This window comes from Opisthocomus hoazin, chromosome 8 (assembly GCF_030867145.1).
Source record: "Opisthocomus hoazin isolate bOpiHoa1 chromosome 8, bOpiHoa1.hap1, whole genome shotgun sequence".
Lineage (NCBI taxonomy): Eukaryota > Metazoa > Chordata > Aves > Opisthocomiformes > Opisthocomidae > Opisthocomus > Opisthocomus hoazin.
In genome coordinates this window covers 46,327,422-46,354,291 of record NC_134421.1, presented here as the reverse complement: position 1 = coordinate 46,354,291, position 26,870 = coordinate 46,327,422, and the positions used below count along the sequence as shown (strand labels likewise).

General features: G+C 41.8%; 1 protein-coding gene across 7 annotated transcripts in view; it reads left to right on the top strand.

Moving 5' to 3' along the window:
• The window catches only part of LOC104337528 (ankyrin repeat domain-containing protein 26), a 69,744-nt gene that overhangs the window by 13,162 nt on the left and 29,712 nt on the right, over window positions 1-26,870 (top strand). For 3 of the 7 annotated variants that reach the window (XM_075429043.1, XM_075429045.1, XM_075429040.1), the window contains 15 exons: window positions 854-887; window positions 967-1,039; window positions 2,289-2,349; window positions 6,158-7,167; window positions 8,186-8,264; window positions 9,909-9,970; window positions 11,093-11,195; window positions 12,808-12,836; window positions 12,941-13,007; window positions 13,092-13,136; window positions 20,312-20,397; window positions 23,867-24,105; window positions 24,808-24,957; window positions 25,928-25,961; window positions 26,192-26,330. In XM_075429043.1, coding sequence (XP_075285158.1) covers window positions 854-887; window positions 967-1,039; window positions 2,289-2,349; window positions 6,158-7,167; window positions 8,186-8,264; window positions 9,909-9,970; window positions 11,093-11,195; window positions 12,808-12,836; window positions 12,941-13,007; window positions 13,092-13,136; window positions 20,312-20,397; window positions 23,867-24,105; window positions 24,808-24,957; window positions 25,928-25,961; window positions 26,192-26,330 — 2,211 coding nt within the window. The remainder of the gene's footprint in view (window positions 1-853; window positions 888-966; window positions 1,040-2,288; window positions 2,350-6,157; window positions 7,168-8,185; window positions 8,265-9,908; window positions 9,971-11,092; window positions 11,196-12,807; window positions 12,837-12,940; window positions 13,008-13,091; window positions 13,137-20,311; window positions 20,398-23,866; window positions 24,106-24,807; window positions 24,958-25,927; window positions 25,962-26,191; window positions 26,331-26,870) is intronic. The other 4 variants (XM_075429044.1, XM_075429041.1, XM_075429047.1 and 1 more) reach the window with 3 other exon arrangements.

The window sequence follows — 26,870 nt, the reverse complement described above, 5'->3', positions numbered from 1 at the left end:
TATGATAAGGACATTAAAACAGAGAGTCTGTACAGATTGCCTCCTTGGAGGTGTTCAAGAGCGGACTCGATAAAGCCGTAAGTAGCCTTATCTGACCTCAGAGCTGAGCCCGCTTTGAGGAGGCAGCTGGCTAAGAGACATCCTGAGGTCCCTTCTGACCTGATTTATCCTGTCACCCTACGTGCAAGTTGACTTCATAACACTGGTGAAAGCTTAGTGTAGTACAGAATGTCCCAGTTATGTCCCTTTTGTCTGTTGAATACCCTTTTTGGTGCAGTGTGGAGAACTGGTGGTGATTCTTCTAGCTGAGGATAAGCTTTAGATCTTTATTGTGCTTTTTGATTTTCTTTACCTTTTCAGAACAATCTGTAACTGGGTGGAGCAGCAGATAGTGTAGTATATAGCATAATGTTATACATAATATTACATAAAATAGTAAAATCTCTGCATGTCATGTGTACTGGTATGTGTAAAATGAGTACTTCAGAGGTTCATTTATTTATTGTCTTGCTAAGCCACCACAATTTTGTTAACTGTTTGCTAACATAGCATATTCATGCTGTGCTGTTTTTTTTAATAAGTTTAGAGATGTTTCTTAAACTTCAGGGTGTAGGAGTCTAAAGGGTATAACTCTGATCTCTCTCTTGTTTTCTTTTTCTTTGTAATTCAGTATGGCTTTAAAAAACAGTTGTTCTGGAAATGCATTCGTTCATGCTGTCTTGTGTTGAATTGACTACCCGAAGTTTCATTCTGTTTATGACCTGTAGAGTTGTCTGTGTTAAATGTTTATATGTAGTCATTAATTTTTAGCATGCCAAATCTAATTTCATTATGTCAATTAATGTTTCAACAGCAATAGATGACTTTTCCCAAGGAGACTCAGTAAGGTGAGACTTTAAAAATACCTGACTCTTACTTGAGGAATGATTCAAGAGACACAGTACTCATTTTGCTTTGCTTTTTAAGAAGCTCTGAGAAAGAGGGAAGTGATAACAGTTGGCGTACTTCTGAGGAAGAAGAACTCGATTTTACCCCCAAGGTACGGTGCCTTTACAGAAAAAATGTCCTGTAAAAATAAGTGATTTGGAGGCAAGTTTTCTATGGAATTGAAAGAAACTGCAGTTCCAGCCAGTATTGTTTTCTCCTTAGAAGCAGTCTCTGGCTTGCCAGCCTTTCTTCTGCTGTGAGTTTTTCCTAAGAGACCTGTAGCTGTGGCAGAGCATGCACTAGATTTGTGGTGTGGAGCAAAAGAGCAATAAGTGACAAGATAAACAGCCACATTGTTTTATTTGTTCTGTTCCTTCGAATCAGATTTGCACACCCTGAAAGTTCAAAAGTTACTACTACAACCTATTCTGTTCTTCTCCAAACATTGTTATTGTTTCCTGTAAATCTGGGGTTAGAATCCTCACTGATAAAGAAAAAGGGCATTTATTTATCAAGATCTACTGAAATCCTTCATCACCTAGTTCTCCTTTCCTCCTTGTCAGGTTCCACAAGAGTGCTCAATGGATGAGTTACTCAAATGGGTCTTTTTTTTTGCTTCAGTGAGATGGCATTCTATGCTTGCATGTAATCTCACACAGCATGTTTTCCCTCTTTTTTGAATGCTCAGGTAGTATTCTTCATCAGCTATGAGCTCTCGCTCCTACTGATTTTACTAATGTTCTGAAGGGTTATCAACTTCTGCGGTGATGTCTGGAGCATCTGTTCTGTTGTACTGGGATTCTGCAGTGCTGAGGAACTTGAGTGTAGTAGTTAAACCCACACTGTAACACTGGAGATGCCAGCACATTTAGTTTTAACATGATTTTGTTTTCTTACACTGGTTTAAATAGAAATGATGCATTTTTCTGGCATGATTTTGAAATTTAGGGATGTTTTGGTAAGTATACTTGCATACTTATTTATGCTTTAAGTCTAGGGTTCTTAACAGTTACTTGCATTGTGCACATTTGCAAGTAAGCATCCTGAAACTGCCATCTTAAGTATTACAAATACTAAACCCAGATATTTAGAACTATTATGCACATAAATGTGGTTTTGGAAACAATTTGCAGAAGGATGCCTGCATAGTGTTTTAAGGTGAAATACTCACTGAATTACGTGTGAGGAGTATTTGTGTAGTTACAACTATAGGATGAAGCCAGCACCTGAGCATTATCAAAAAGACAGCCCGATTACATTTACAGTTCAAGATCTGATATGAACAAAGGAGTTGTTGTTGTTACTTTTTTTTAAAAAAAAAAAAAAAAAGAGTTTTTGCTTAAATAAATCTTTACTTACAGAAGCTGCAGAAGCCAAACTTGACACTGTTAATGAATGCTTCCCAGCAATTCAGGAAAAACAGTAAGCTACTGTGTGATATACTGATATAGAAAAGTAGACTTGCTAAGTTTTTTTTATAATTTTTTTTTTTGTGAGAAAAGTAACGTTTTGAAAACACAGCACTTAATCATTTGGAAAAAGAAAAGAAATGTCATATCATTAAAATGAAGATATTAATCCCCTTCTAAGCCTTTGTCCCTGATCAAGTCCTTCCTCCTCAAGAAGTGGGCCTCTGAACTTCATGAGGTTCAACAGGGCCAAGTGCAAGGTCCTGCACTTGGGTTGGGGCAACCTCTGGTTTCAGTAGAAGCTGGGGGATGTAGGGATTGAGAGCAGCCCTGACGAGAAGGACTTGGGGGTGCTTGGTGGATGAAAAGCTGGACATGAGCTGACAATGTGCGCTTGCAGCCCAGAAGGCCAACCATATCCTGGGCCGGATCAAGAGAAGTGTGGCCAGCAGGTCAAGGGAGAATCATAGAATCATAGGTTGGAAAATAAGATCATCAAGTCCAACTATCCACCCAACACCACCACGCCTGCTAAACCATGACCAGAAGTGCCACATCTACATGTTTTTGAAAACCTCCAGGGCTGGTAACTCCACCACCTCCCTGAGCAGCCTGTTCCAATGCCTGACCACTCTTTCAGTAAAGAAATTTTTCCTAATATCTAATCTAAACCTCCCCTGGTGCAACTTGAGGCCATTGCCTCTTGTGCTATCGCTAGATACCTGGGAAAAGAGACCAACACCTGCCTCACTACAACCTCCTTTCAGGTAGTTGTAGAGAGCAATAAGGTTCCCCCTCAGCCTTCTCTTCTCATAACTAAACAGCTCCAGTTCCTTCAGCCGCTCCTCATAAGACTTGTTCTCTAGACCCTTCACCAACCTCGTTGCCCTTCTCTGGACACGCTCTAGCAACTCAGTGTCTTTCATGTAGTGAGGAGTCCAAAACTGAACACAGTACTCGAGGTGCGGCCTCACCAGTGCCAAGTCCAGGGGCACGATCACCTCCCTACTCCTGCTGGCCACACTATTCCTGATGGAAGCCAAGATGCCGTTGGCCTTCTTGGCCACCTGGGCACACTGCTGGCTCATGTTCAGCCAGCTGTCAACCAACACTCCAAGATCCTTTTCTGCTGGGCAGCTTCCAGCCACTCCTCCCGAAGCCTGTAGTGTTGCATGGGGTTGTTGTGACCCAAGTGCAGGACCCGGCATTTGGCCTTGTTGAAACTCATACAGCTGACCTCAGCCCATCAATCCAGTCTGTCCAGATCCCTCTGTAAAGCCTTCCTACCCTCAAGCAGATCAATGCTCCTGCCCAACTTGGTGTCATCTGCAAACTTACTGAGGGAGTATTCATTTTCCTCATCCATATCATTGATAAAGATATTAAACAAGACCAGACCCAAAAATGAGCCTTGGGGAACACCACTTGTGACCAGCCACCAGCTGAATTTAACTCCATTCACCACCACTATCTGCACTCAGCCATTCAGCCAGTTCTTTGTCCAGCGAAGAGTACACCCGTCCAAACCATGGGCAGCTAGTTTCTCCAGGAGCATAGTGTGGGGAACAGTGTCAAAGGCCTTACTAAAGTCCAGGTAGATAACATCCACAGCCTTTCCTTCATCCACTAGGCAGGTCTCCTGGTCATAGAAGGAGATCAGGTTGGTCAAGTGCAGGACCTGCCTTTCATGAACCCATGCTGGCTGGGCCTGATCCCCTGGTTGTCCTTCACATGCCCAGTGAGCGCACTCAAGATGAACCGCTCCATAATCTTCCCTGGCACTGAGGTCAGGCTGATAGGCCTATAGTTCCCAGGATCCTCCTTCCAGCCTTTCTTGTAGATGGGTGTTACATTGGCTATCCTCCAATCATCTGGGACCTCCCCTGTTAGCCAGGACTGCCGATAGATGATGGAGAGTGGTTTGGCCAGCTCCTCTGTCAGTTCCTCCCGCACTCTTGGCTGGATCCCGCCTGGCCCCATAGACTTGTAAGTGTCCAGGTGGCATAGCAGGTCATTAACTGCTTCCTCCTGGATTATGGGAGGTTTGTTCCACATTCCTACCCTACCTTCCAGCACTGGGGGCTGACTGTCCTGAGAATAACTGGTCTGACTATTAAAGACTGAGGTGAAGAAGGCATTAAGTACCTCGGCCTTTTCCTCATCCTTGTTGACAATATTCCCCCTCGCGTCCAATAAGGGATAGAGACTCTCATTGGCCCTCTTTTTGTTGTTGATGTATTTGTAAAAACATTTTTTATTGTCCCTTACAACAGTGGCCAGCCGGAGTTCTAGCTGGGCTTTTGCCTTTCTAATTTCCTCTCTGCATGAACTAACGAGACCCCTGTACTCCTTGAGTTGCCTGCCCTTTTTTCCATAGGTGGTAGACCCTCTTTTTTTTTTTTTCCTGAGTCCCAGCAAGAGCTCCTTGTTCAGCCAGGCTGGTCATCTTCCCTGCCGGTTGTTCTTGTGGCACATGGGGACAGCCTTCTCCTGTGCCTTTAAGACTTCCTGCTTGAAGAATGTCCAGCCTGCCTGGACCCCTTTGCCCTTCAGAACTCTCTCCCAAGGGACTCTCTCAACCAGCATACTGAACAGGCCAAAGTCTGCCCTCCAGAAGTCCATGGTGGTGGTTTTGTTGGCCCCCCTCTTCACTTTGAACCAAGAACTCTATAATTTCATGGTCACTATGCCCAAGACAGCCTCCGACCACCACATCTCCCACCAGTCCTTCTCTGTTAGTAAGCAGCAGGTCTAGCGAGGCACTTCCCGTGGTAGGCTCACTTACCAGCTGCGTCGGGAAGTTGTCTTCCACACACTCCAGGAACCTCCTAGACTGCTTCCTCTCTGCTGTGTTTTATTTCCAGCAGATGTCTAGTAAGTTGAAGTCCTCCACCAGAACAAGGTCTAGCGATTGTGAGACTTCTGCCAGCCTCTTACAGAAAACTTCATATGCCTCTTCATCCTGGTTGGGTGGTCTGTAACAGACCCCCACCAGGATGTCTGCCTTGTTGGCTTTCCCCCTCATCTTTACCCATAAGCATTCAACCTTGTCATCACAATTGTTGAGCTCTATACAACCAAAGCAGTCCCTAACATACAGCGCCACCCCACTGCCTCTCTTTCCTCGCCTGTCCCTGCTAAAGAGTTTATAGCCATGCATCGCAGCACTCCAGTCATAAGAGTCATCCCACAGTGTTTCTGTGATGGCGACCAAGTCATAGATGTCTTGCTGTACAATGGAGGGGATTCTGCCCCTCTGCTCTGCTCTGGTAAGACCCCACCTGGAGTCCTGCATCCAGCTCTGGAGCCCTCAGCACAGGAAAGACATGGAGCTGTTGGAGCAGGTCCAGAGGAGAGCCATAAAGATGATCAGAGGGATGGAACACCTCTGCTGTGAGGAAAGGCTGAGAGAGTGGGGCTGTTCAGACTGGAGAAGAGAAGGCTTCAGGAAACCTTATTGCAGCCTTCCAGTACTTAAAGGGGGCTTATAAGAAAGATGGGGACAGACTTTTTAGCAGCAGGGCCTGTAGTGATAGGACAAGGGGTAATGGCTTTAAACTGAGAGAGGGTAAGTTTAGACTGGATGTAAGGAAGAAAATTTTGACAGTGAGGGTGGTGAAACACTGGCACAGGCTGCCCAGAGAGGTAGTAGATGCCCCATCCTTGGAAACAACATTCAAACATCCATCCTGCCCATCCCTTGTCTGGCTCCTTTTCAAGACACTCTCAGATGATTCCTCTCCTGTGCGTTAATCTGGTAACGTGCCTGTTGCTATTTACATAACTTCTTTCGTTCACATGCGTTTTTCTTGTGCTTTAAGATGGTGGTGATGGTTCTAGAATTGAAAGTCCGAAGTCACCAAAACAAAGCCTCAAACAAAGAACCCCAACAGATGAGAACCTGAACAAAGGAGAATGTGGAGAACTGTTGATTCAGGATGTCTCAGATGCAAGCAACCTGGAGGAAGAAGAATTGGAGGAGGAGGAAGATGATGATGAAGGTGACAATGGAGATGATGAAGATTGTGAGGAGGAAGAGGAAGAAGAAGAGGACGATGAAGACCTTACTCAAGATGAAAAGGAGGAGGAAGATCTGGAAGATGAAGAAACTCAGTCTAATAACATACTGAAAGAGGAGCAGGGAGAAAAAACAGAACCTAAAGGGGACATTAATCAGAAATTGGACTATTTTAGTAACAGTAAGTATGAAGGAGAAGCTCAGTGTGGAACTGGAGATGTCTGTGATGATGATCATAAAATAAGTAAAGAACTTGATGAAAAGGTGGAGGAATCTGTTGATACTCCTGTGTCTTTCATAGCTGGGTGTTACGAAAGGTTGCAAGAAAATATAACTGCCATGTCTCCAAAGGTAATGAATAATGAAGTATCTTGCAAGTCAGTACCAAAACAAGCTGTTTTTCAAAATCTAAATAATTTGCAAGATACACAAGAAAGCCAGAACAGGAAAAGCATTGTTCAGGAGAAGTTTCACAGAAATGCTGACTCCTGTTTTGCAGACTGTGAAATTTCAGACTGGAGAAAAGAGATACCGCAGCCTCTCTCAGATGGCTGTCAAAAGGAGAAAAAGTCAAGCTTTGGCAGTGGCTTTGAAAGTGGTAATGATTCTTTGTCAGCAGCAAAAAACCCAGAGCTTGGAAGTCAAAGACTGAATTCTGTTGTTCTTGAACGTGTGGATGATGAAGATACTGGAGAAGAGCAATATGAAGAAGTAGATGATAAAGTTTGCGAAGCACTGAAACAAGAAAGTGAAAACTTGCGCTTAAATAGGCGTCAAGAAAATTTAAGAGCAGCATTTCACTCAAGCACCGAAGTAAGTATGTAGGGAGGATTCAATCACAAGGGTATTTTCTAAGGGTAGTATAGGTAAGAACCAAATGGTAAACCGGATTTCTCTTAATACTTGTTCTGAAAGGGCTGGCAGGAAGGATGGAGAGGGACTTTTCACAAGGGTGTGTAGTGATAGGACAAGGGGAACGGCTGTAAACTAAAAGTGGGCAGATTTAAATGAGATATTAGGAAGAAATTCTTCACCATGAGGGTGGTGAAACAATGGACCAGGCTGGCCAGGGAAGCTGTGGCTGCCCCCTCCCTGGCAGTGTTCAGGGCCAGGTTGGATGGAGCTCTGAGCAACCTGGTCTGGTGGAAGATGTCCGTGCTCATGGCAGGGGGGTTGGAACCAGATGATCTTTAAGGTCCATTCCAACCTTTACTATTCTATGATTCACTTAAATCCATCTTTTGACCATCCATTTTTGTTATTAGAAAATGTCTTACTCCTAACCAAAGCAATTTCTTGGGTATTATAATATCAGGCAGTATTTTCAATAATTTTTTCTGTTAGTTACAGTGGTTTTGCAGGACAAAGAATAGGCAATAGACTTTTTTCTGAAATCAGTTAAATTTTTCTGAATTGTACGGACAGATCTTATCTGTGAAAATTCACTGCCATTTAGTAAAATTCATTATGTGATGGCTGAAAGTGAGGAAACAAAAAGAAGTTTGAATAGCAGGAAGCTAGTGATTTTCCTTGGAGCAACGCAGGGGAAAAGAAGAAATGTGTCCCGGAGTGATGTAACTTTAATGAAGCTAGTATACTGACATGAGGAAGTTCTTCTCAGGGGCTTTGCAGAACCAGGGGTGAGACTTGCGACATTAGGCATTGCTGTCTACTCCTATAGATTCACATGGAAAAGCTGAAGGCCTTGTAAAACAGAGCTCAACAGTTTCCCTCTTGTCTTACACAAGAAAAGTATTTTTCAAGTTGTCAGTGGATAGCGAAGAAGATGCTTGTTTCTGTTCTTTCAGCTGTTTCGGTCAATGTCTTTTAGGAAGACTCACCTGAACAGGAAGAAGAGGAGGAGGAGCAGGAAAAGGAAGACAGTGGTGAAGAGCTACAAACTGCATTTGGTGAGGGTGTGAAAAATTCAATTTGTAATAATAGCCATCAAGCCCACAATGCTTCAAAAGACGATGCTGGTGAGAGAAGTGAGTTAGTAAATACTGATCCCAGTTCCTCCTCTATAAATATTAATGCACAGTAAATGGTGCACTAATAAAATGGTGATTGACTTCTGAGGTAGCAAATTTTCCCTTGCCTGTGAATCCTAGCAGACATTGGCAGAGAAGGAAAGCAGCTGTTGTTCCTTTTCACTCTTGAAGAACTGAAATTGTGGCATTGGATTCCAAATGATGCTGTGTGAAGCAAGTGCCATTCTTGCTTTTGTTGCTGTGTTCTCCCTGAAGTGGTCTGAACAAAATGCACGGATGACAAAGAGAAGGAGGACTAGAGTTTCTTGTGTGTGACAGTATAGTCCCCTTTCTGGCCCTTACTGTCAGACTGAAAAGCTGTGATTGCTCTTGGCTGAAGCCTGGGAAAGCCCCTCTCAAGCTGAGACAAAGCTGTTCTGTGCCAGCGCCACACCTTGTCCAGTTTCTCTCCAGTGCCACACTTGTGTGTGCTTGAAAGCATTACCAGCTCGGTCAGAGTTGAGCACTTTGATACTCACCTCAGGTCTCGGAGCAGGAGAAGGCACTGTTTCTGTTGTCTGTCTCTAGAGAGTAGCTTGGTGTGGTAAATGTTACCAGAGCATGTGCAGCTGATGATCAAATGCTACGCAGGGGGCCTAGGAGAACCTGCTGTATTCAAGTGTGCCTACACATGCTCTTCTGTCTCTGTTTATTTTACGGTAAGCATACATTTGGCATAGTGTAAGTAGTCAGAGCCCAGGCTGGAACCAGCAGTTGCCTGCTTCTGGGATGGGTGCCCTCAGTGCTTTCCAGCTGCTTCCCCCTATATGTCCATGTCTCCACACAAGTGAATCCTGAATCAGTTTTACCTAATGGTAGCTTAAAAAAAAGAAATGAAGATAGTCTAATCTGGCCAGGAATCCACTGAGCCCAAGCCTTACGTTCATCTGGTAGAGGAGAGATTTGGGTGTTAACCATCTGAGACAGAAACGGCTCTTGTGTGTTTGGGGTGAGTGTTTGAGCTATGCGCCTCCGTTTTTAAATGGCAGTGCTTAGATGTTTAGCTTCTGGGAGGGTGCAGAGTAACAACTCTCTGTCAAGGAAGATTTTTCCTGGTGGCACTAGAAAAAGAGCATTGTTGCTTGGCAATTTTAGTGATGCTAGTGTAAGCATGTTGTGGATAGTATTTCTACGGTACCTCCTGCACAGTGGAAGGTGGTAGTAAATGCCAAATTCTGGAGCTGTAGACGGGAGAGCCGGTGATCTAAACTCTGTATACCACAGGACTGCAGTGTGCTAGAGTGTCTTCCTAAATGTTACCCAAACGTGTGTTGGGTATGGCTTGTAGCTGTGTCTGCTGTTGTGAATATCCATCTTCTGCTGGAAAGGAGGCAAGAGGAGGTGGCAATGTAAAGGAAAAAACATGATGTGGCTGGGTGTGAAGAAACCTTTGAATAACACTCACTTCTTAGTTTGCCCTCAGCAGCAGAACCACTGTGCGTCTTTTGGATGCAGGGGTTGCCTGATGGGGAAAAGCAGAGTGAAATATTAACACTCAGTGTCTCACTTCTCCTTTATTTGTAGGTACCCTGCCAGCAGTGGGAGCAGAGGAAGAGGAAGATGTCGAATCTCCCTGGGATTCTGAGGTGCTTTCTGTGAAGGACATAGTGCTTCCCACCAAAGGAGGGTGGGGAGGGTAGGAGTAAGATCCAGAAACACTTGAGAGCTTACTTTTGACTTGGGCCCTCCTTGATGAGGCTTATTTCCTCTTTTCCTGCTTCTGCCATGTGTTTGTAATTGGGGGCCCTTGAAATACTGCTGATCTAGGCCAGCTGATCAGTTAGGATTGGGATGAAGTTGGGCCAAACCAACAACTTGGGTCTCATAGCAACTGGCCTTTGAGTTTAGTTTCTGGTGTAGTATTGAAGCAGTGAAGTTTCTTGTTGCTTAAAATACTCTGAGCTTTTCACAGCTGCTGGCAGGATTGTTGTTTTTTTACCATACAGCTCTATTCTACTGACTTGGTCAGTGATTGCCCTTAGGGTCTATAACCTAGACGATTAGCTGCTTCTGAATCCTCTCTCCTGTTTTGAAAGTCATGTTCAAGAGAGATACCACACATGCTGTCTGTGTTTGCCCTTTTAGTTCTTTCTGTCTGTGATAGTGGGCTAGAAGAAAATGAGCAGGGTCTGTTGCAAACCCTCTCTGGCTTTTGTGAGGAAAAATTAACTCTTCCCCACTGTACAAGACTAAATTTTTTTTTTGTAAGTAACCTTAATTTCTCTAAGCTTTGCCTTGCTAGTCTTTGTTCAGCCCAAGTAGCCCTTGCGATTGGGACTAGCAACATGTTTGCTCATCACTGCGCATGCCTGGGGAACCTAAGCACAAACTTGAACGTCAGGTACAAGTTCAGTACAAAAGTTGGATCATCACAGACCTGCAGTTATTTGTTCACAACCCACGTCTTCAGTTACCATGTTAATTCTCTCTTGTAGCTGTCCAGTTTGTCAAGGTTTATCAACATGACAGAATAGTTTAGATGAATTGTGAGGTTTTTACCTAAAATCTGAAAACACATACAACTGCTGTGATTTTTCCAATATACTGTTTCTTGATGTGTCCTTTCCAAGGATCTTGCCAAGGCTTTGTCTGTCTCTAATATACTAGATACCATGCTATGCAAGGTGGGTTAGCAGGAGCTTTTTGCATAGAAATGAGTTGAAAATGCATTTGTACCAATTCTCATGCATGTGTTTTAAATTATACAGACGGATTCTGAGAGTCTGGGAAAATCATTGTCCGATGTGTTGCTCGCAGTTGCAGACACGCGTGGAGCATGCTCACAGATCGTTTCAGGGGAGAGCGGCAATGGTAACTTTCTGGTGGACTGAATGTTTGTCCTTAAGCATTTATAGGCTAAAGTGAGCCTTTATCAGTGTCTGTCTTACGAGTGCTGTCATTATGTGTGTGTGTGCTATAGCAATGAAGTACTTAGTATTTGTTAATTAACACCAGTTATCACAGCACTAGCTGGCCAGTTTGTAAAGGAAGTTGTCTTGTTTGTATTATGCGTGTTCACTGGACATGTTTGTATTTTTTTGGATTCAGGTTCTTGTTGCATAGTGAGGGAAGTGTATGTGGTTTAGGACTGACGGGTCTGAACATTTAAAGGTTCTTGGATGATAATGCAGGAGAAGAAAGATGATCAGGCTAAGCATTTTTTTTGCCTAGCGTAATTTTTGATAGCTTTCTGTTGTGCTTTGCCTGGGAGCTAAAATGTGACTAAAAGATCAGGTTTTGCTGCTAGGGGTTTCTGGCTGTAGCTTGTGACACTCTCTTGAGCATCTTGAGCATAGGATGATAGGGAAGTTAGGCTATTGGAGCAGAACTTTTCTGAAGGATTTCTACTGTAACAAACGGTTTGTCAATCCTGCTTGTTGTATAGGTACAATAGAATAGCTGAAGAAGCTAATCCAGTTTTAGTTTAGTAAGTTGGAAGCAGAACTTTACAGGCTCCTGGGAGCTTGTAAATCTGCTTGTTGAGTAGTTGTCAGGGAAGTCTGCTTTGTATGATTCTACTAAGATAAGTTTAAAGTCAGTGTGGAAAGGGCGTAAAAGGTGATTGTGGTAATATTTCTAAGATACATCTGTACTGCTAGACCACCAAGTTTACTGAAATCAAATACTGATTATTTTTTAATGATTTTTTTTAAAGTATAAAAATTTTGCTGTGGAGCCGTTCTTAGGAACATTTCATATTCTTTCATGAGAGGACTCAAACTGTAAGATGACTAAAGCAGAGTTTTTGAGAAATACAGGTGGGCCAGAAGGTTGTGTGGGTTTGGAAATGATTTAATGTTGTACAAAAATTAAAAAAAAAAAAAAGTATTTGCAGCTATGGTATAAATGGAGATTACAGCCAAACAACATTTGTTTCTTTTCTTTCCTTGCAAGCTGAACCAGAACAAACTGTTGAACTAGCTTGATTTTACCTCATTGAATGACACATGTATGAGACTTCTGCATCTGCACCTATGCTTTCTTTGTCCCATCAATGGGAGGGAAAATACTCCTCAACATTAAACGCTTGTAGGATAATCATAGTCATAGTGATGTTGGACTGTTTTATCGTTCTCTACAGCAGACCAGCTTTGGCTTTTTAAATGATCCTTTTAAAAATCAGGATTCAGCTCCTGAAAAGGACTAAATATTATGATCTTGTTCTGTTAATGAGCATGAACTTACTGCTTCACGTGAATTCTTCTAGTTCTGTGATTATTAATTTTTTAAATCAGAGATGCACATTGGGAAGTATGGATTGTCCAGTTCTTGTGTACTAGTATGAATGCTATATGATGAGGTAAATTGAATGTTAGGTATTGTACTCTCAATGAAATAATGCTTGCAACTGGTGCTTAGTTGATGTTGAATGGAGTAAAAGGTACCTCCACTTAACACTTCCCAAAACATTTTTCACCCCCAGGCTTTTTGGAGAAACCCAACAATTCACAGGTAAGTATTTGTTCATGTCAGAATGCCTATCTGTTCTGCTCAGTAAATAGTATGTTGTTACTTTGAATATGTTTTTTTTTATCATTGAATTGTGTCTTTCATAGCTGAAGACTCCTGAATCTGTTTTGGAAATGAATGAACCCTCTCTTAAAAAAAGGCAGCAGAAATCAGGTAGTGTTTACTTCATGTGGTTCTGGGTTTAGCTTCGTAATCGTTCTGGATAGTATTTAATAAAGAATCTGATTTGTTTTGCAGATCTGTTGGAGGAATTTGGTTTAGGAGAAGCAGAGGATATTGAAGGTATTCATAACAGTCTCTTTGTAGTGTTCTTTTATGGACAAACACATTGTACTTATAGTTTTTTTCCTAGTATTAAATTAATGGTTCTAGCAGCGTGTTCTGGGAGCAGGTGGTCTACTGAAATATGCCTCTGTGCATTTGTGTGCTCCCCCCTCTAGTCTACCATTCAACAAATACCTTTCCATGATGTAGGCTTGCTCCACCATACCTGCTGTCATTTCCCGTTTTCAGGTAGTCCTCAAGTTTGCTTTCCTTCCAATTTCTCAAAACAACCCCCTTCCTGATATTCCTGGTTCTCTGAGCATGTGCTGTAGCTGATTCCAAGCTAGGGATCTGCAGGCTAATCTGTCCAGGAGCTGCAGGTGAGACAGAAAGGGTAGTTCTTGGGCTCATGCTGTAGCTGTACTTAGAAGGAATTAGTACTTGCCTGGCTCTTCTCTACCTCTCTGGCAATTGTTTTTAAACATGTAGCAAATACCTTCCTCTGAGGCCTGCCTCTGGTTTCGTGGAAACTGACCATCAGGTTCAGAGGTGGGGGAAGGAAGTGGGAAAGAAAGACAAGATGGAACAAAATGACAGTGTCAGCATATGGTCAGGAATTCTCTTTTCTTTGGAAACAAGGCTAAAAGTGAAGCAGCTAGCTGGTCCACTGTATATTGGAGAGAGGATATGTGACCTTAATGGGCTTTTTTGTTTCTTTGTTCTAACATTTATTGATTTGCATATTTGTTAATGGGATGAGAAACAATTCCCCATTCAGGTTTTAAAGTTTCTGCAGTCGGCTATTGAAAACATAAACCAGAGAGAGGTGAACAGGTATGTAGTCAAGTAAGTGTAGTAGTTAATTGGAAATAATTTTTAAAATTATTGTAACTTCTAAGTATGGAATACAAATAGTTCCAAGTTCTTTGGCATCCTTGTTGTAGGGGCAAAAAGAAGTACCATTGTTCTCTTGACAATAATAGAGGTGAAGTTTCTTTCTAGGAAAAATAGTGCTCTTCCCCTCTTTGTCTCTCTCTTGTCCTCTCTCTCTCTCATGTATTCTTAAAGGGTAAGCAATAACAGGTCCTCTTTTGGCCTGTGTTTTGCAGTGCTGCTATTTTTGCAAGATGCATAGAGGTTTGTTAAAAGTTGTTCAATTAAAACATGAGTTTTGGTTTTGTCTGTGTTAGACACTGATGTGAAATGTAGCCCCATAGTGGACAGTAGGTTGTAATATTGCGAACACAGAAAGGAAAGACTGCCTTTTCATAGCTCAGTTTATGGTATCTTTTTTCCTGTGTGTCTTTATTCATGTATGTCGTGTTGTTTTTTACCCATGTGTTATCTTGAGCATCGGGTGTTAAGAAGTACATGTGAAAATTTCTTTCAAACTTTTATGTTTGGATTTGGGTTTAAGCAATTTAAACAAAGCATCATGATTCCTGCAGCACAAATATTTCAAGCTCTAAAAGGGTTGAATACCACCCTTCACAAGTTTATTTCATAAATCTGGAAAACAGATTAACAATGAAACAATTAAATGTTGAATGAGATGAAATTTCCCGTTCTATTTACCTAGTTACTGACCCACAGTTATAATTTCTTAAAATCTGTTTTTGGGTCAAAATTAAGTAGTGCTGTTCTCACATATTCTGTATAGAAGAGTAGCTGCTTTGCACTGTAATCTGCAAAAAGTCATTATGTAAGACAATTTATGCGGAGGGAAATCTCAGAAGAGAGAGGAGTGGTAAAGGCTAATTGGAAAGAACACTAAAAGTCATCTTTCAATGCTCGCTAGAGAACAGACAGAGTAAAAGGTGGGGGATTTGCGTCTTCTGTGTGCACAGGGATTTCTGTGTATTTATGTGTTAAGCACAAAGCCAGATTTATCTAACCCCACTGCAGGTATCCATTAATAAAAATACATGCTAGTAATAAATGACTGACATTTTAAAATGGCAGGCTCTTCAGAAGCTTCAGGCTAGGGTTCTATCAGTGTTTAAACTAAAAATTTCTCCCTGTGCTAAGAGCGAAAAAGTCTTAACAAGGAGGAGTCATTCCTGTCTCCCAATGTTGACAGAAGCCAGTAATACAGAAAATAGACTCATAAATTACTGCTCCAAGAAGAGAAGAAATTTTACTTGCAACAGCTAATGGGAGAAGTCATCTTTTTTTTCAGTTTAGGTTTTTGAATTATTTTTCCAGTGGCTGGAAAAATAATTACTGGCTAGAGTTACGGACACCATGAGAACTGGAATTTTGTAGATGGAAGAATGTTGTTGCCTCTCATCTTTCCTGCCTTTTTCCTTGTTCTGTGCCCATTGTACAGAAATTTCAAGATTGAGTAAACCCTGTGGAAAAGAAATCTTATGGGCTCCAAAGATCCTAAAGTCTTATCTAGAGACTGAGACTTCAGACTCAAATATCTGCTGCTGAAAACTTTACTGTTGACTACGATGGGCAAGACTGAATAGGAGTTTGGGTTGTTTTTGATTATAACAGTATGGCACCTAATTTTAAAGTCTCTGGACTCTGATAAAGAATCTAAAACATTGACACCTACATAATGTGAATAGAGAATGTGAATTGCATGTTCAGAAGGCCAGTACAAATCTGGGTGCTAGCAGGTCTGCTTTTATCCAGCTTTCAGGGAGATACAGTTGACCAGAAAAGCTAGTTTCAGTCAGTGCTGTGCAGTATTCTTCAGGAAAGGTGTCACATCCCTACTGCATCCACAAAATACTTTGTCTTTTAAGCAAAATTATCATGTCTACGTTACATGGTGGGAGCGATCACACATAGCAAGTTGTATGGCAGGAAGCTGCATGCATGTTGCAGTTTGTGACTTGAATGAACACTGATGAAATTTGGTAAGCGTACATTTATGGAAACAGTGTAGGAGCAATCGCATCTGAGGGACTGACCACCCCCTGATGTACTTGGGGTGGAGAGGCTTCTAGGAGTAGTAGAAACTCTGAGCACACCGGTGTGTCTAGACTCTTCTCATTCTAGGAGATACTGTTACCACCCAAGAGGCTTACGTGCAAATTACCAACATACTGGGTGCCTGTCTGCCTAGTTCTGCTCTCTTGAGTTCTTTTCCATTTTGTTTTCTGAAAGAATGTTACAGATCAGTGTGACATCTGTGCAGCTACTTCTCCTGGATTTCGTCAAGCTCCAGTGCTTCTGGCCACCCCTTCCAGTTGGCACTCCCAGAACTCGGTGAGGGAGGGACTTGCTGGTTCAAATTATCCAGCCACATTACAATTCTAGTAAAAAGGGACAAGGACCCGTATACAAAGACTATGCATAACTATGCATATGGAGGAAACGAAGACCTACAAATTCTGGAGGTTATTTGTATAGGCACTAAGTGCTTGCTTACTCTTAGCATCCTGATATTGATAATTTGCGACACTTTCTACAGTACCTTCTATGGTGCTATGTACAAATGTTCCTTGACCACCAGCACATCTGTCCTCTATTTCCAGTGCTGCTTGGAACCTTCCTCTGCACCAGCAAACAGCTTGGTATTGGGATATCTACAAGCATCAGTAAAGGCTGAATCTAGTCTGTGCTCTTGGAACAGCTCGTTCTGGATGTCATCTCTAAGCGTATGGAGGAGAAAGAGGTTGTCAGGAGTAGTCAACATGGATTCACCAAGGGGAAATCATGCCTGACCAATCTGATAGCTTTCTACGATGGTGTGACTGGCTGGGTAGATGAGGGGAGAGCAGTGGATGTTGTCTACCTCGACTTCAGCAAGGCTTTTAACACTGTCTCCCATAACATCCTCACAGGGAAGCTGAGGAAGTGAGAGCTAGTTGAGTGGACAGTGAGGTGGATTGAGAACTGGCTGAATGGCAGAGCTCAGAGGGTTGTCATCAGTGGCGCAAAGTCTAGTTGGAGGCCTGTAACTAGTGGTGTTCCCCAGAGGTCAGTACTGGGCCCAGCCTTGTTCAACTTCTTCATCAACGACCTGGATGAAGAGTTAGAGTGTACCCTCAGCAAGTTTTCTGATGACAGAAAAAATACTGGGAGGAGTGGCTGATACACCAGAAGGCTGTGCTGCCATTCAGCGAGACCTGAACAGGCTGGAAAGTTGGGCAGAGAGGAACCTGGTCAAGGTCAACAAGGGCAAGTGCAGGGTCCTGCAGCTGGGGAAGAACAACCCCATGCACCAGTACAGGCCTGGGGCGGACCTGCTGGAGAGCAGCTCTGTGGAGAGGGACCTGGGAGTGCTGGTGGATGACAAACTGACCATGAGCCAGCAGTGTGCCCTTGTTGCCAAGAAGGCCAATGGGATCCTGGGGTGCATTAGGAGGAGTGTGGCCAGCAGGTCGAGGGAGGTTCTCCTTCCCCTCTACTCTGCCCTAGTGAGCCCACACCTGGAGTAATGCATCCATTTCTGGGCTCCCCAGTTCAAGAAAGATGAAGACCTACTGGAGAGAGTCCAGTGGAGGGTTACGAAGGTGATTGGGGGCCTGGAGCAAGTCTCCTACAAGGAAAGGCTGAGGGAGCTTGGCTTGTTTAACTTGGAGAAGTCTGAGAGGGGACTTTATAAATGCTTATAAATGTCTTGAGGGTGGTGCCAGACTCTTTTCAAGAAGTTCTTTGATTTGAGGGTGACAGAGCAGTGGAACAGGCTGCCCAGAGGGGTTGTGGATTCTCCTTCTCTGGAGATATTCAAAACCTGCCCGGACGCGGTCCTGTGCAGCCTGCTCTGGGTGACCCTGCTTTGGCAGGGGGGTTGGACTAGATGATCCACAGAGGTCCCTTCCAACCCCTGCCACTTTGTGATCTTGAAAAACAAGAAAAAGGGGAAAACACCTGTTTTTTTATAGAACATTATCCTTAGATAATCATTAAAGATTGTTGTTATTATCTCTAGTACTCATCAGACTGTCTGAAATATGTCATAGTCATCAACAGAGCATCTTAACAACCGTGTGAGTTAAGTGCAGTCAACACTAATGACTGATGGGTGTTGAGGAATGCCTTGTGTTAAAATACCTAAAAAACAAATTTACAAAAAATCTAGGAAATTGCACCCATCAGTGATTGAGGTGGAAGGAGAAGGTTATTATTGCACACCGTGTAACTTGAGGTTACAGTTGACCTCTGGAGGTGTGTATGGCTGGCTGAGGAGCTGAGGTTACCAAGTCAGGCATGTGAGTTGTAATTCTAAGCTTGTATCTAATGTAATTCCGCTCAGGAAGTGAAAGCTTGCAAAAGGAGTCACCTGAAGCAAAAAATGCCAAAAGTGAGTTTGGGCATGTGACTTATTAATTCTGGACCCTTTAGTATTTTTATGATGATACCTATTTTCTCCCTGTCTTGCTCACTTTTCTTGTAGGAAGAATATTGTGTCCCTCTTTAGCAGTGAAGCTCTGTATATAGAAGGGCTGTTGCGTAGAAACCATAGAATTATGGAGCAGTTAAGGAGGTGCAGAGTGATTAACGTGAAAAGCCTCCGTCTCTTTTTAGATGCCACAGTTGAGCTGCTGGGACTTGTTTCTTTCTGAATACTTGATGCTTCAGTGTTCAGTGTGCCTTCCACGCAAACAATGACAATGAGTTCAGCGTGACCTGGATAGGCTGGAGAGCTGGGCAGAGAGGAACCTGATGAGGTTCAACAAGGGCAAGTGCAGGGTCCTGCACCTGGGGAGGAACAACCTCATGCACCAGTACAGGCTTGGGGTGGACCTGCTGGAGAGCAGCTCTGCGGAGAGGGACCTGGGTGTCCTGGTGGACGACAGGTTAACTATGAGCCAGCAGTGTGCCCTGGCTGCCAAGAAGGCCAATGGGATCCTGGGGTGCATCAAGAAGAGTGTGGCCAGCAGGACGAGGGAGGTTCTCCTTCCCCTCTACACTACCCTGGTGAGGCCTCATCTGGAGTAGTGTGTCCAGTTCTGGGCTCCCCAGTTCAAGAAGGATGAAGAGCTACTGGAGAGAGTCCAGCGGAGGGCTACAAGGATGGTGAGGGGACTGGAACATCTCCACTACGAGGAGAGGTTGAGGGAACTGGGCTTGTTCAGCCTGAAGAAGAGAAGGCTGCGAGGGGACCTTATAAATGCCTACAAATATCTGAAGGGTGGGTGTCAGGAGGATGGGGCCAAGCTCTTTTCAGTGGTGCCCAGTGACAGGACAAGGGGTAATGGGCACAAACTGAGGCACAGGAAGTTCCGTCTGAACATGAGGAGGAACTTCTTCTCTCTGAGGGTGACGGAGCACTGGAACAGGCTGCCCAGGGAGGTTGTGGAGTCTCCTTCTCTGGAGATATTCAAGACCCGCCTGGACAAGGTCCTGTGCAGCCTGCTGTAGGTGACCCTGCTTCGGCGGGGGGGTTGGACTAGATGACCCACAGAGGTCCCTTCCAACCCCTACTATTCTGTGATTCTGATTCTGTGATTCTGAGTTGCTGCTTCTAAATTGTATCTGGGACTATTTGGAGTCTCCGATGTAACAGAGTTTCAAGGTAGGCATCCCGTAATGGGGAGCCCAGTCTGAGTGACTGCTTCTGAGAAGTTTGTGACTTCTCCAATATTGCTGAGAAATTCTGAGAGAGGAAAGGGTAGAATCCAGTTTTCAACAGTAGAAGTGAAATGCCCAGATCATAGGTTGTTTCTCAACATTTCACAAACCTGTCTCTCATGCAGTGTCCCATCTGTGTCTTCTGCAACAGATGAGGTAGCAGTTTGACTGAAATTCTCAGTCCAGATCCACGTCTAGACAGATTTGCCTTGTGCATGGGGCAAAGCTGAGGCCTTAAAGGTTTCAAGCCTGTAATTTTGTTGTTCATGATTTTCTGTGCACAACACATAGGAAAATTAAAAATGCTGGAGAAATGTAGCTAGTTATTGCATGGCACACAGTGTGTCAGAGATATATGTATGGAGAGAGAGATATCCTGCACCTTTAGGAAAGAGGAATGGTTTATTTGTGACTGTTTGGAGTGATTTTTAGCAGATTTCATTTATATGTTAACAAGTAGAATGGCCTGGAAGAAAGGAGTTCACACAAATGCATCTTAAAACTGTATTATGATAATTTTCTCACAAGAAGCACGCAAATTTGAGGGGATGTGTTATTTTAAGTTTTTTCTCACAGATATGGTGATTCAAGATGCACTGTAGGCGTAAATAAGTACTATTAAGTCATGCTGACTATAAAAATATGTGGTTTCATTGTAGGCAAGTGCTCAGGATCAACCTTTAATATGTCATCATCAGATGAAAAAGAAGACATCAAGGATGCCATTGAAAACTATGGGGTTTGGGTATGTAAAACCAAATATTTTGAATTAAAGTCTGAGTTGGTAAATTGTATTATACAATAAGGTAAAGAAAACTTACCAGTCAGTGAATAAGGCTGAAGGGAGAGCCCTGTAGAGAAGTTTGTCTTATAGTCTGAAGTAAAGTTGGGTACAGTCTTCTGACGGTCGGGTAGAATCCTTGTCGTTATGTTGGATACTTGCGGTTACATGATTTGTTTCCAGCTGGTTTGCCTAAAGTTTGACCAGTGTTTCTCCTTTTGTGTGGTGCTAAGATACAGTGCAGTCAAGTGTATTGTTTTTCCCCTATGTAAAATGCACATTCAAGTGAAGAGGGGATATTTGTCTACAATATGCTGATCCGTTTGATTAAACAGGCCTGGTCGTCTTCTTTGTATGAGAAAGATCAAACAAAAAAACTTGAAATTTGGTGAGCTTTCTGATGCTTTCCTTGCCTCTGCAAAATATGCACTTGTTTGGCCATGTTAAGAGTTTGAAAAGGGTTTTTTTCGAAGGGCGTTCTAGGGGGCAATAAGGCAGGCATCCTGTTTGTGTTGGGCATACAGGACAGGGCTGGATAGAGGGACTTGGAGTCTTCTGTAATACCTCAAGGGACAGTGGAGCAAATTATTTGCACTCCAGACCCAGGCACCGTGGAAGAGGAACATGCCTAATTTTAACAGACAGAACACAGAACGTCAGCCTATTGGAAGGTCATAGTAGTTGGGCAATGAACTTGGGAATGGAGAGGCTGATATAGATGGTGGTGATGACCTGAGGTGGTCCTTTCCTGTTCTGAAAGGAGGAACTTTTGCAGAGGGAGAGAAGAGCCTGGCAAATTAGAAAAGAGAGCGAAGAGTTGGATGGTCTTAGCCCATGGGGGCACCAAGGCTGCAGGCGCTATCTAGAAAGCACCATAAGCTAAGGAGGCCATATGGGGAGGGAGTGTGTTGGGAGGAGTGTGACACATGACAGGAGCAGTCAGAACTCTTGAGGAACAGAGCATGGGGTTGGGGACATGAGGAAACTGGGTGGGGTTGAGGCGCCGTACAGTTTTGATACAAGCTTGGGTTCCTGGTTGTTGGGATGAGAGAAGGAATGGATGGGTTTCTCTAATAAATGCTTTTCTTTGGAGCTTGAAATGGAATTTAATATTTCTGAGTCTTTGGTGAAGAAATAGTCCTAACAGCCAATTCTCCGTGTGGTGAACAGTAAAAAGCTGTCATGTTCATTCACGTTGTATTAGCTTAGCTGGTGGGGGACGGTAAAATGTCAGAGAGAGAATGATGGAGGAGGGAGGGTGAGAAAATGTAGGCAGTTGTAATGGAAAATGGTATTAAAGCAATGAAATGTGAAAATATAAATTACTTTGTGACAAATGCTGCCAGTAACAGAAATCAGGCAGGCTAAAAGGTAAAAGCAACCCTAAAGTCCAGACAAATCTAATCAAAGAAAAACTGTTGTCTCTAAGTCCTGCTGTTTTTAAGAAAATGATGATTCAGTGAATCTTCAGTTTATTATCCCTTGATTTTTATTATAAAAATTGCTTTTAAAATGTCTTTATTTCTATAATTTCTGTTATATGATAGGATGAGTTTGGAACAGAAATTACCTAGATTAACTGTAACTTCCTTTTTCTTGGTAATCTTTCTGTCTGTACCTGTTTACTTAAGGATAAATATGTTTTAGAAACTACCAACTTGATAGAAAAAACAGCACAGGAAAATCAGACTGGCAAAGCAGAAATTTCACGTCAGGAAGCCCTAGCCGAAAATGAGGAATCGCACAGTGCTGACAAGCGGTTAAGTCCAAAACCTTGGGAAGAAAGATATGAAAGAATGTGGGTTGGAAATGAGAAAAGGGAATTGAAAACAAATTTTAAAAACATTACAGCAGAGCTGAAGCGGCTGTTTGGTGAAATTAATGAAACTGGGAGAAATACTTCCCTTGTGGAAGAAATGTCAGAAGACAGCTTCAGTGAAGAATTGAAGAGTTCTCGTGTTGTTTCATCTCGTGTGACAGAATTAAGTAATAAGTTAGAACATAAAGGTGAATTTGGAGATAATGAACTTAAGCTAGGTGGAAAAATACCCAAAATGGAAATCGTAATTCCAAGTCTTGGTGTCGTTCCTGATCAGAATAACTTAAATGCAAATGTGGAAGAAACCTGCAGTACAGATGAAGAAGATAGCACAAATGATACAGATAATACAAAGGTGCTTCTAGCAAAAGGAGAGGAAAAGAAAATGCCTACTGTGGAAATGGAAGGGAATGAAAATGGAAGCAGTAGAAATGTAGAGGGAAGTCCTGAATACTCCCCGAGACATAGCTTAAAAACAAGTATTTTGGATGACGTTTCTGATATTCTTCCTAAAATAAGACCTGTTTCTACAAGTGTTGAAAATGCACTTTTTGAAACAGAAGGGAAACTTGAAAAAGACTCTGGATTTAACGATGATGTTCCCAGGGACTGCCTTATTGACAGTAATAAAGTAGGAGAAACAGAAATTGAAAGTCTTCTTGCAGATGGTCAGCAATCGCGCGGCATGCTGAAATGGAATCTTGATAAAGAGCTAAAACAAGATATGGAAAGATTTAAGAGTAAGGTAGGAATGCTGCAAATAGTATTCCTGGCTTTGGAGAAAGAGAAGGAAAAGCTGCAAAAAGAGGTAGAAGTTCACGTGATACTCCTTATTCTTTAGTCTTTCTCCATCAATGGTCCTGTTCACTCTAGCTATTCATCATTAAGGGAAGATGCTTTGTGCAAGTTGGTTTTTGTTTTAGTGGAAATACATTACTTACGAATAAAGAAAGCAGTGGCAAGTAGTTGATGCATTATTGTTCCAGTTTAACAGTAGGTGGCACTCAGTTCCAGTGTAAGTAGTTATCACTTCATTGCCAGAAAAAGAAATGCACACAATTACATCAGTTCTGATTCTGAATCAAAGAATGAAAATAGCTTCTGAACAGGGTCTTGACTAATCTATTCATTTGCTGTGATTTCTGCATGGTGTGTCTGCATTACCCTTCGATAAGATTCCTGTTTGCTGTGAAACCATTTCTGCTTGTGAGTTTGGGATCTTTTTTCTCCCCCCCACCCCTGCAAAGAAACAGTAGCCCAGCACACTTCTACTTGATTTTTTTTTTCTGTGTTTTTACAACTAGCATTGTGCAATCCTTCTAACTTTGTCCATGAGTAACGCTTTCGCTTTTTTGTTGTCCATGTTTTAAGATACGCTTTTGTTTTCTTTCTAAGGGCTATGTTTTTACTGTATCTTTAATCATGAGTGAATTCGAAGTGCTTTCAATAACTTAATACACTTTGTAGTGTAATTTTGTGAAAACGCTTCTCTATATCAATTTAATTTTTTGTTACTTTATTTCAAAGGTAAACCCAGAGTTATTCAATCTTGGATATGGTATCTCTCTCATAGAAATGTGGAGAAATATATGAAGCTTAACTTTCTTTTTGTAGGTTGAGAACGAAAAAAGCAAACAAAGATGTTTCAAAATGCAGGTGGTGGGAAAACAGGAAGATCTTGACGAATTAAATACACTGCCAGACAACGTTACTAATCAGCAAATGAAACAAAAGGTTGCTCTAAGGAAGAATGACTGTTTGAAAATGGAGAATGAAAACACTATAGAAGAAAAAGACAAAAAGAATTTTTCATCTGAAGAGAGATCAACATTGACTGAAATGCCAGTGAAAGGGTAAACTAAGGAAATAATCTCTAATTCCTATTTGTAGTACTACTTAAATATCTTTTAGGTTTTCTAATGCTGTAGTAATTGAAGTAGTTTCCTCAGTCCTGAAAGCCATACTGAGTAGTCCCCTGTTCCTCAAACATTTAATAACAAAAAAAAAAAAAATTTCAAGAAAAAACTAAGCTTATAATGGAGGTTCGAATTTATTGCCTGCTGTAAAAAAAAAAAAAAAGAGAGAAACCAAATTCCTGTGAATTTCCTTGTCAATAGTGAGGCCAAATGCATCTTCAAAACCAGAATGGAAGACTGGAAAAAACAGTTATTTTTTGCAAGAAACCATGGAATCACAGAATGGTAGGCTTTGGAAGGGACCTCTGGGGGTCATCTAGTCCAACAGTCCAGCAGGATTTTTTCTTGCCTGTCCCTCAAAGGAATCTCTGCTCCAGATACTTCCTCTGATGGGGTTACTGGATATGTTCCAACTTACCTGAATCTAGCTCAGATTCCGCATTTCACCCACATTCCTGGGGGAAAGTTTTTTTAATACTTAGGTATCTTCCATGATCTTTGGAGTCAAGTCTGTGTTTTATCATAGATGCTTTTAATCTCAATTGTTTCTGGACATCATCTTAAGTATGTTGTTTCACAGACATATTTTCTGTAAAGTTACTCGGTGATTTTTTTTTTTCTCCTCTCTGTTTAATGTAGTAAACTTGCCCTGAATGCCGAAGTTGCAAAGAAAAATAAAAGACAGACTTCAAAGCAGAAGCCTAGTCAGCAGATGAGCTCTCCCAGTGGCAATCATTTTCAAGTACTGGATGACAGCACTTTCACTGAAACATCTCAAGATGAAGAAAGGTACTGAATATAAGGAATGTTATAAATAAAACTTACTTGTTGATAAAAATTGACCTGAAAGCTAAAGGAAAGTTTTGTGAATGTGGTGTTCACAATGATTCTTGTTCTTTCGTGTGATAATACTAGCTGATGCCCTTTGTGTTCAAAAACACTTATTTTTTTGCTTAGAGTGCTTTGAACATACTAGTCAAGTTAATGATAAGGTCAGATGTGCACAAATTCTGAATAATTACCGGAGTGTATGCACATGTGTAAATATAGATTTTATATTTTTAAAAAGGGAGAAGGGAGACTTATGAAAGAGCAAAATTACTCTTTCACTGCAGGCATCTCAGGTTTTTCTGCCTTTTTTTCTTCTTTCCCCTCCCCCCCTGCTGTGTCACCTCCCAACTTCTTGCCCACCCCAAGCTTATTTGTCTGCGAGGCAAAGTGAGAAACAGAAGGTGTTGACACTGTACAAGCACTTTTCAGCCATAGTTAAAACGTTGGTGTGTTATCAACAATGTTTTAGTCAGAAATCGTAACACCCAACATTGTATGGGCTGCTGTGAAGAAAATTAACTCCATCCCAGCCAGACCCGGTACACTAGAGAATCCAAAATTATGATTCTTTGAACTGTAAGAGAAGGATTCTCAGTATTGAAGAGAGCTAAGCCTCTGGTATTAAACAGGGAATGCGCGTAACTCTTTATCTGTATATCTACATATCTGTATGTGTAAGATTCCAGTTACTTTCCAGTGAAGTGCAGAGAACAGTTATTTCAACTATTTGCTTAATATCTTCTGGAAAAAATAGCCTTCCAATAGATACAATAGTACACAAACATTTTTTCAGTCTTCAACTACATCTAACAAAATTCTTATATTAAATTTTAGCTCAATTCACTCCTGAAGTTTTCCATGCAACTTTAGATATTGTTCATTATGCAATATAAGCGTTTCAGTACTGAAATGTATTTCTGTTTTCCAGACCTGCAGCAAAAACAGGGAGTGAAACAAACAAGGTACTGTAAAATTAGTTTCTTGATAAATAGCTTGTATCAGCTTTTAATCACTTAGATGGGAACAGCATTTATGTAGTGATCAACCAGCTGCACAAATTGCTGCTAGTATGCAGTTTTATCGTATTTGTGCCAAATGTATGGGCTGTGAATGAGAGAATGAATCATTAATGCATTTGTAATAATCTGTAATACTGTATAGCTGCATACAGAAAATAGTGTGTTGTTTCTAGGTCAGCGTACAAATGGATGTAACTGATGACCTTGATTTAACTCACTCATCTGACATAACTTCAGAGGATGTTGAATTACGAACTTCAACCTACAAAGAGGCTATGTTGCTGTTAGAACAGCTTAATGTGGATCATATGGGTAAGTTTTCAAGTCGCTTTGTCTTCAGCTGTTACAAATTCCTCTTTTAAAACATGATTTCTTTGTATGCACTCCTAGGTACTTAATTTTATATTTTGATCTAATATTTCTTTATGATTAGACATCCCCCTAAAAAGATACGAAGTTATCTTGCCTGACCTTAGATGTCTGTCTGTATTGTCAGCAAACATGCCTTACTTTATCATTGATTCTGTGTCTAGTCAGAGCTGGAGAAGCAGGTTCTTGCAAAGTACAGTTCATCTCCTAATGCAGTCATCAAAAGTTAGCAAGATCTTCTTTTGCCTCTTTGTATCCCCTCAATAGTTAATGAAAAAATAGTGCAGCAAAATAACGACTTTGCTGTTAGTGTTTTTTATATATATACACACACGCACACATATATATAAAAAATCAACTGTAGTAAGATGCTTGTGTATATACACGTAGCATTATGTAAACATAAGCATCACTTACTATTATCTATTAAACTATGCTAAAATTTTGTTAGGCAAGGGGTTAATCTTGGTTAAAGGCCAAACT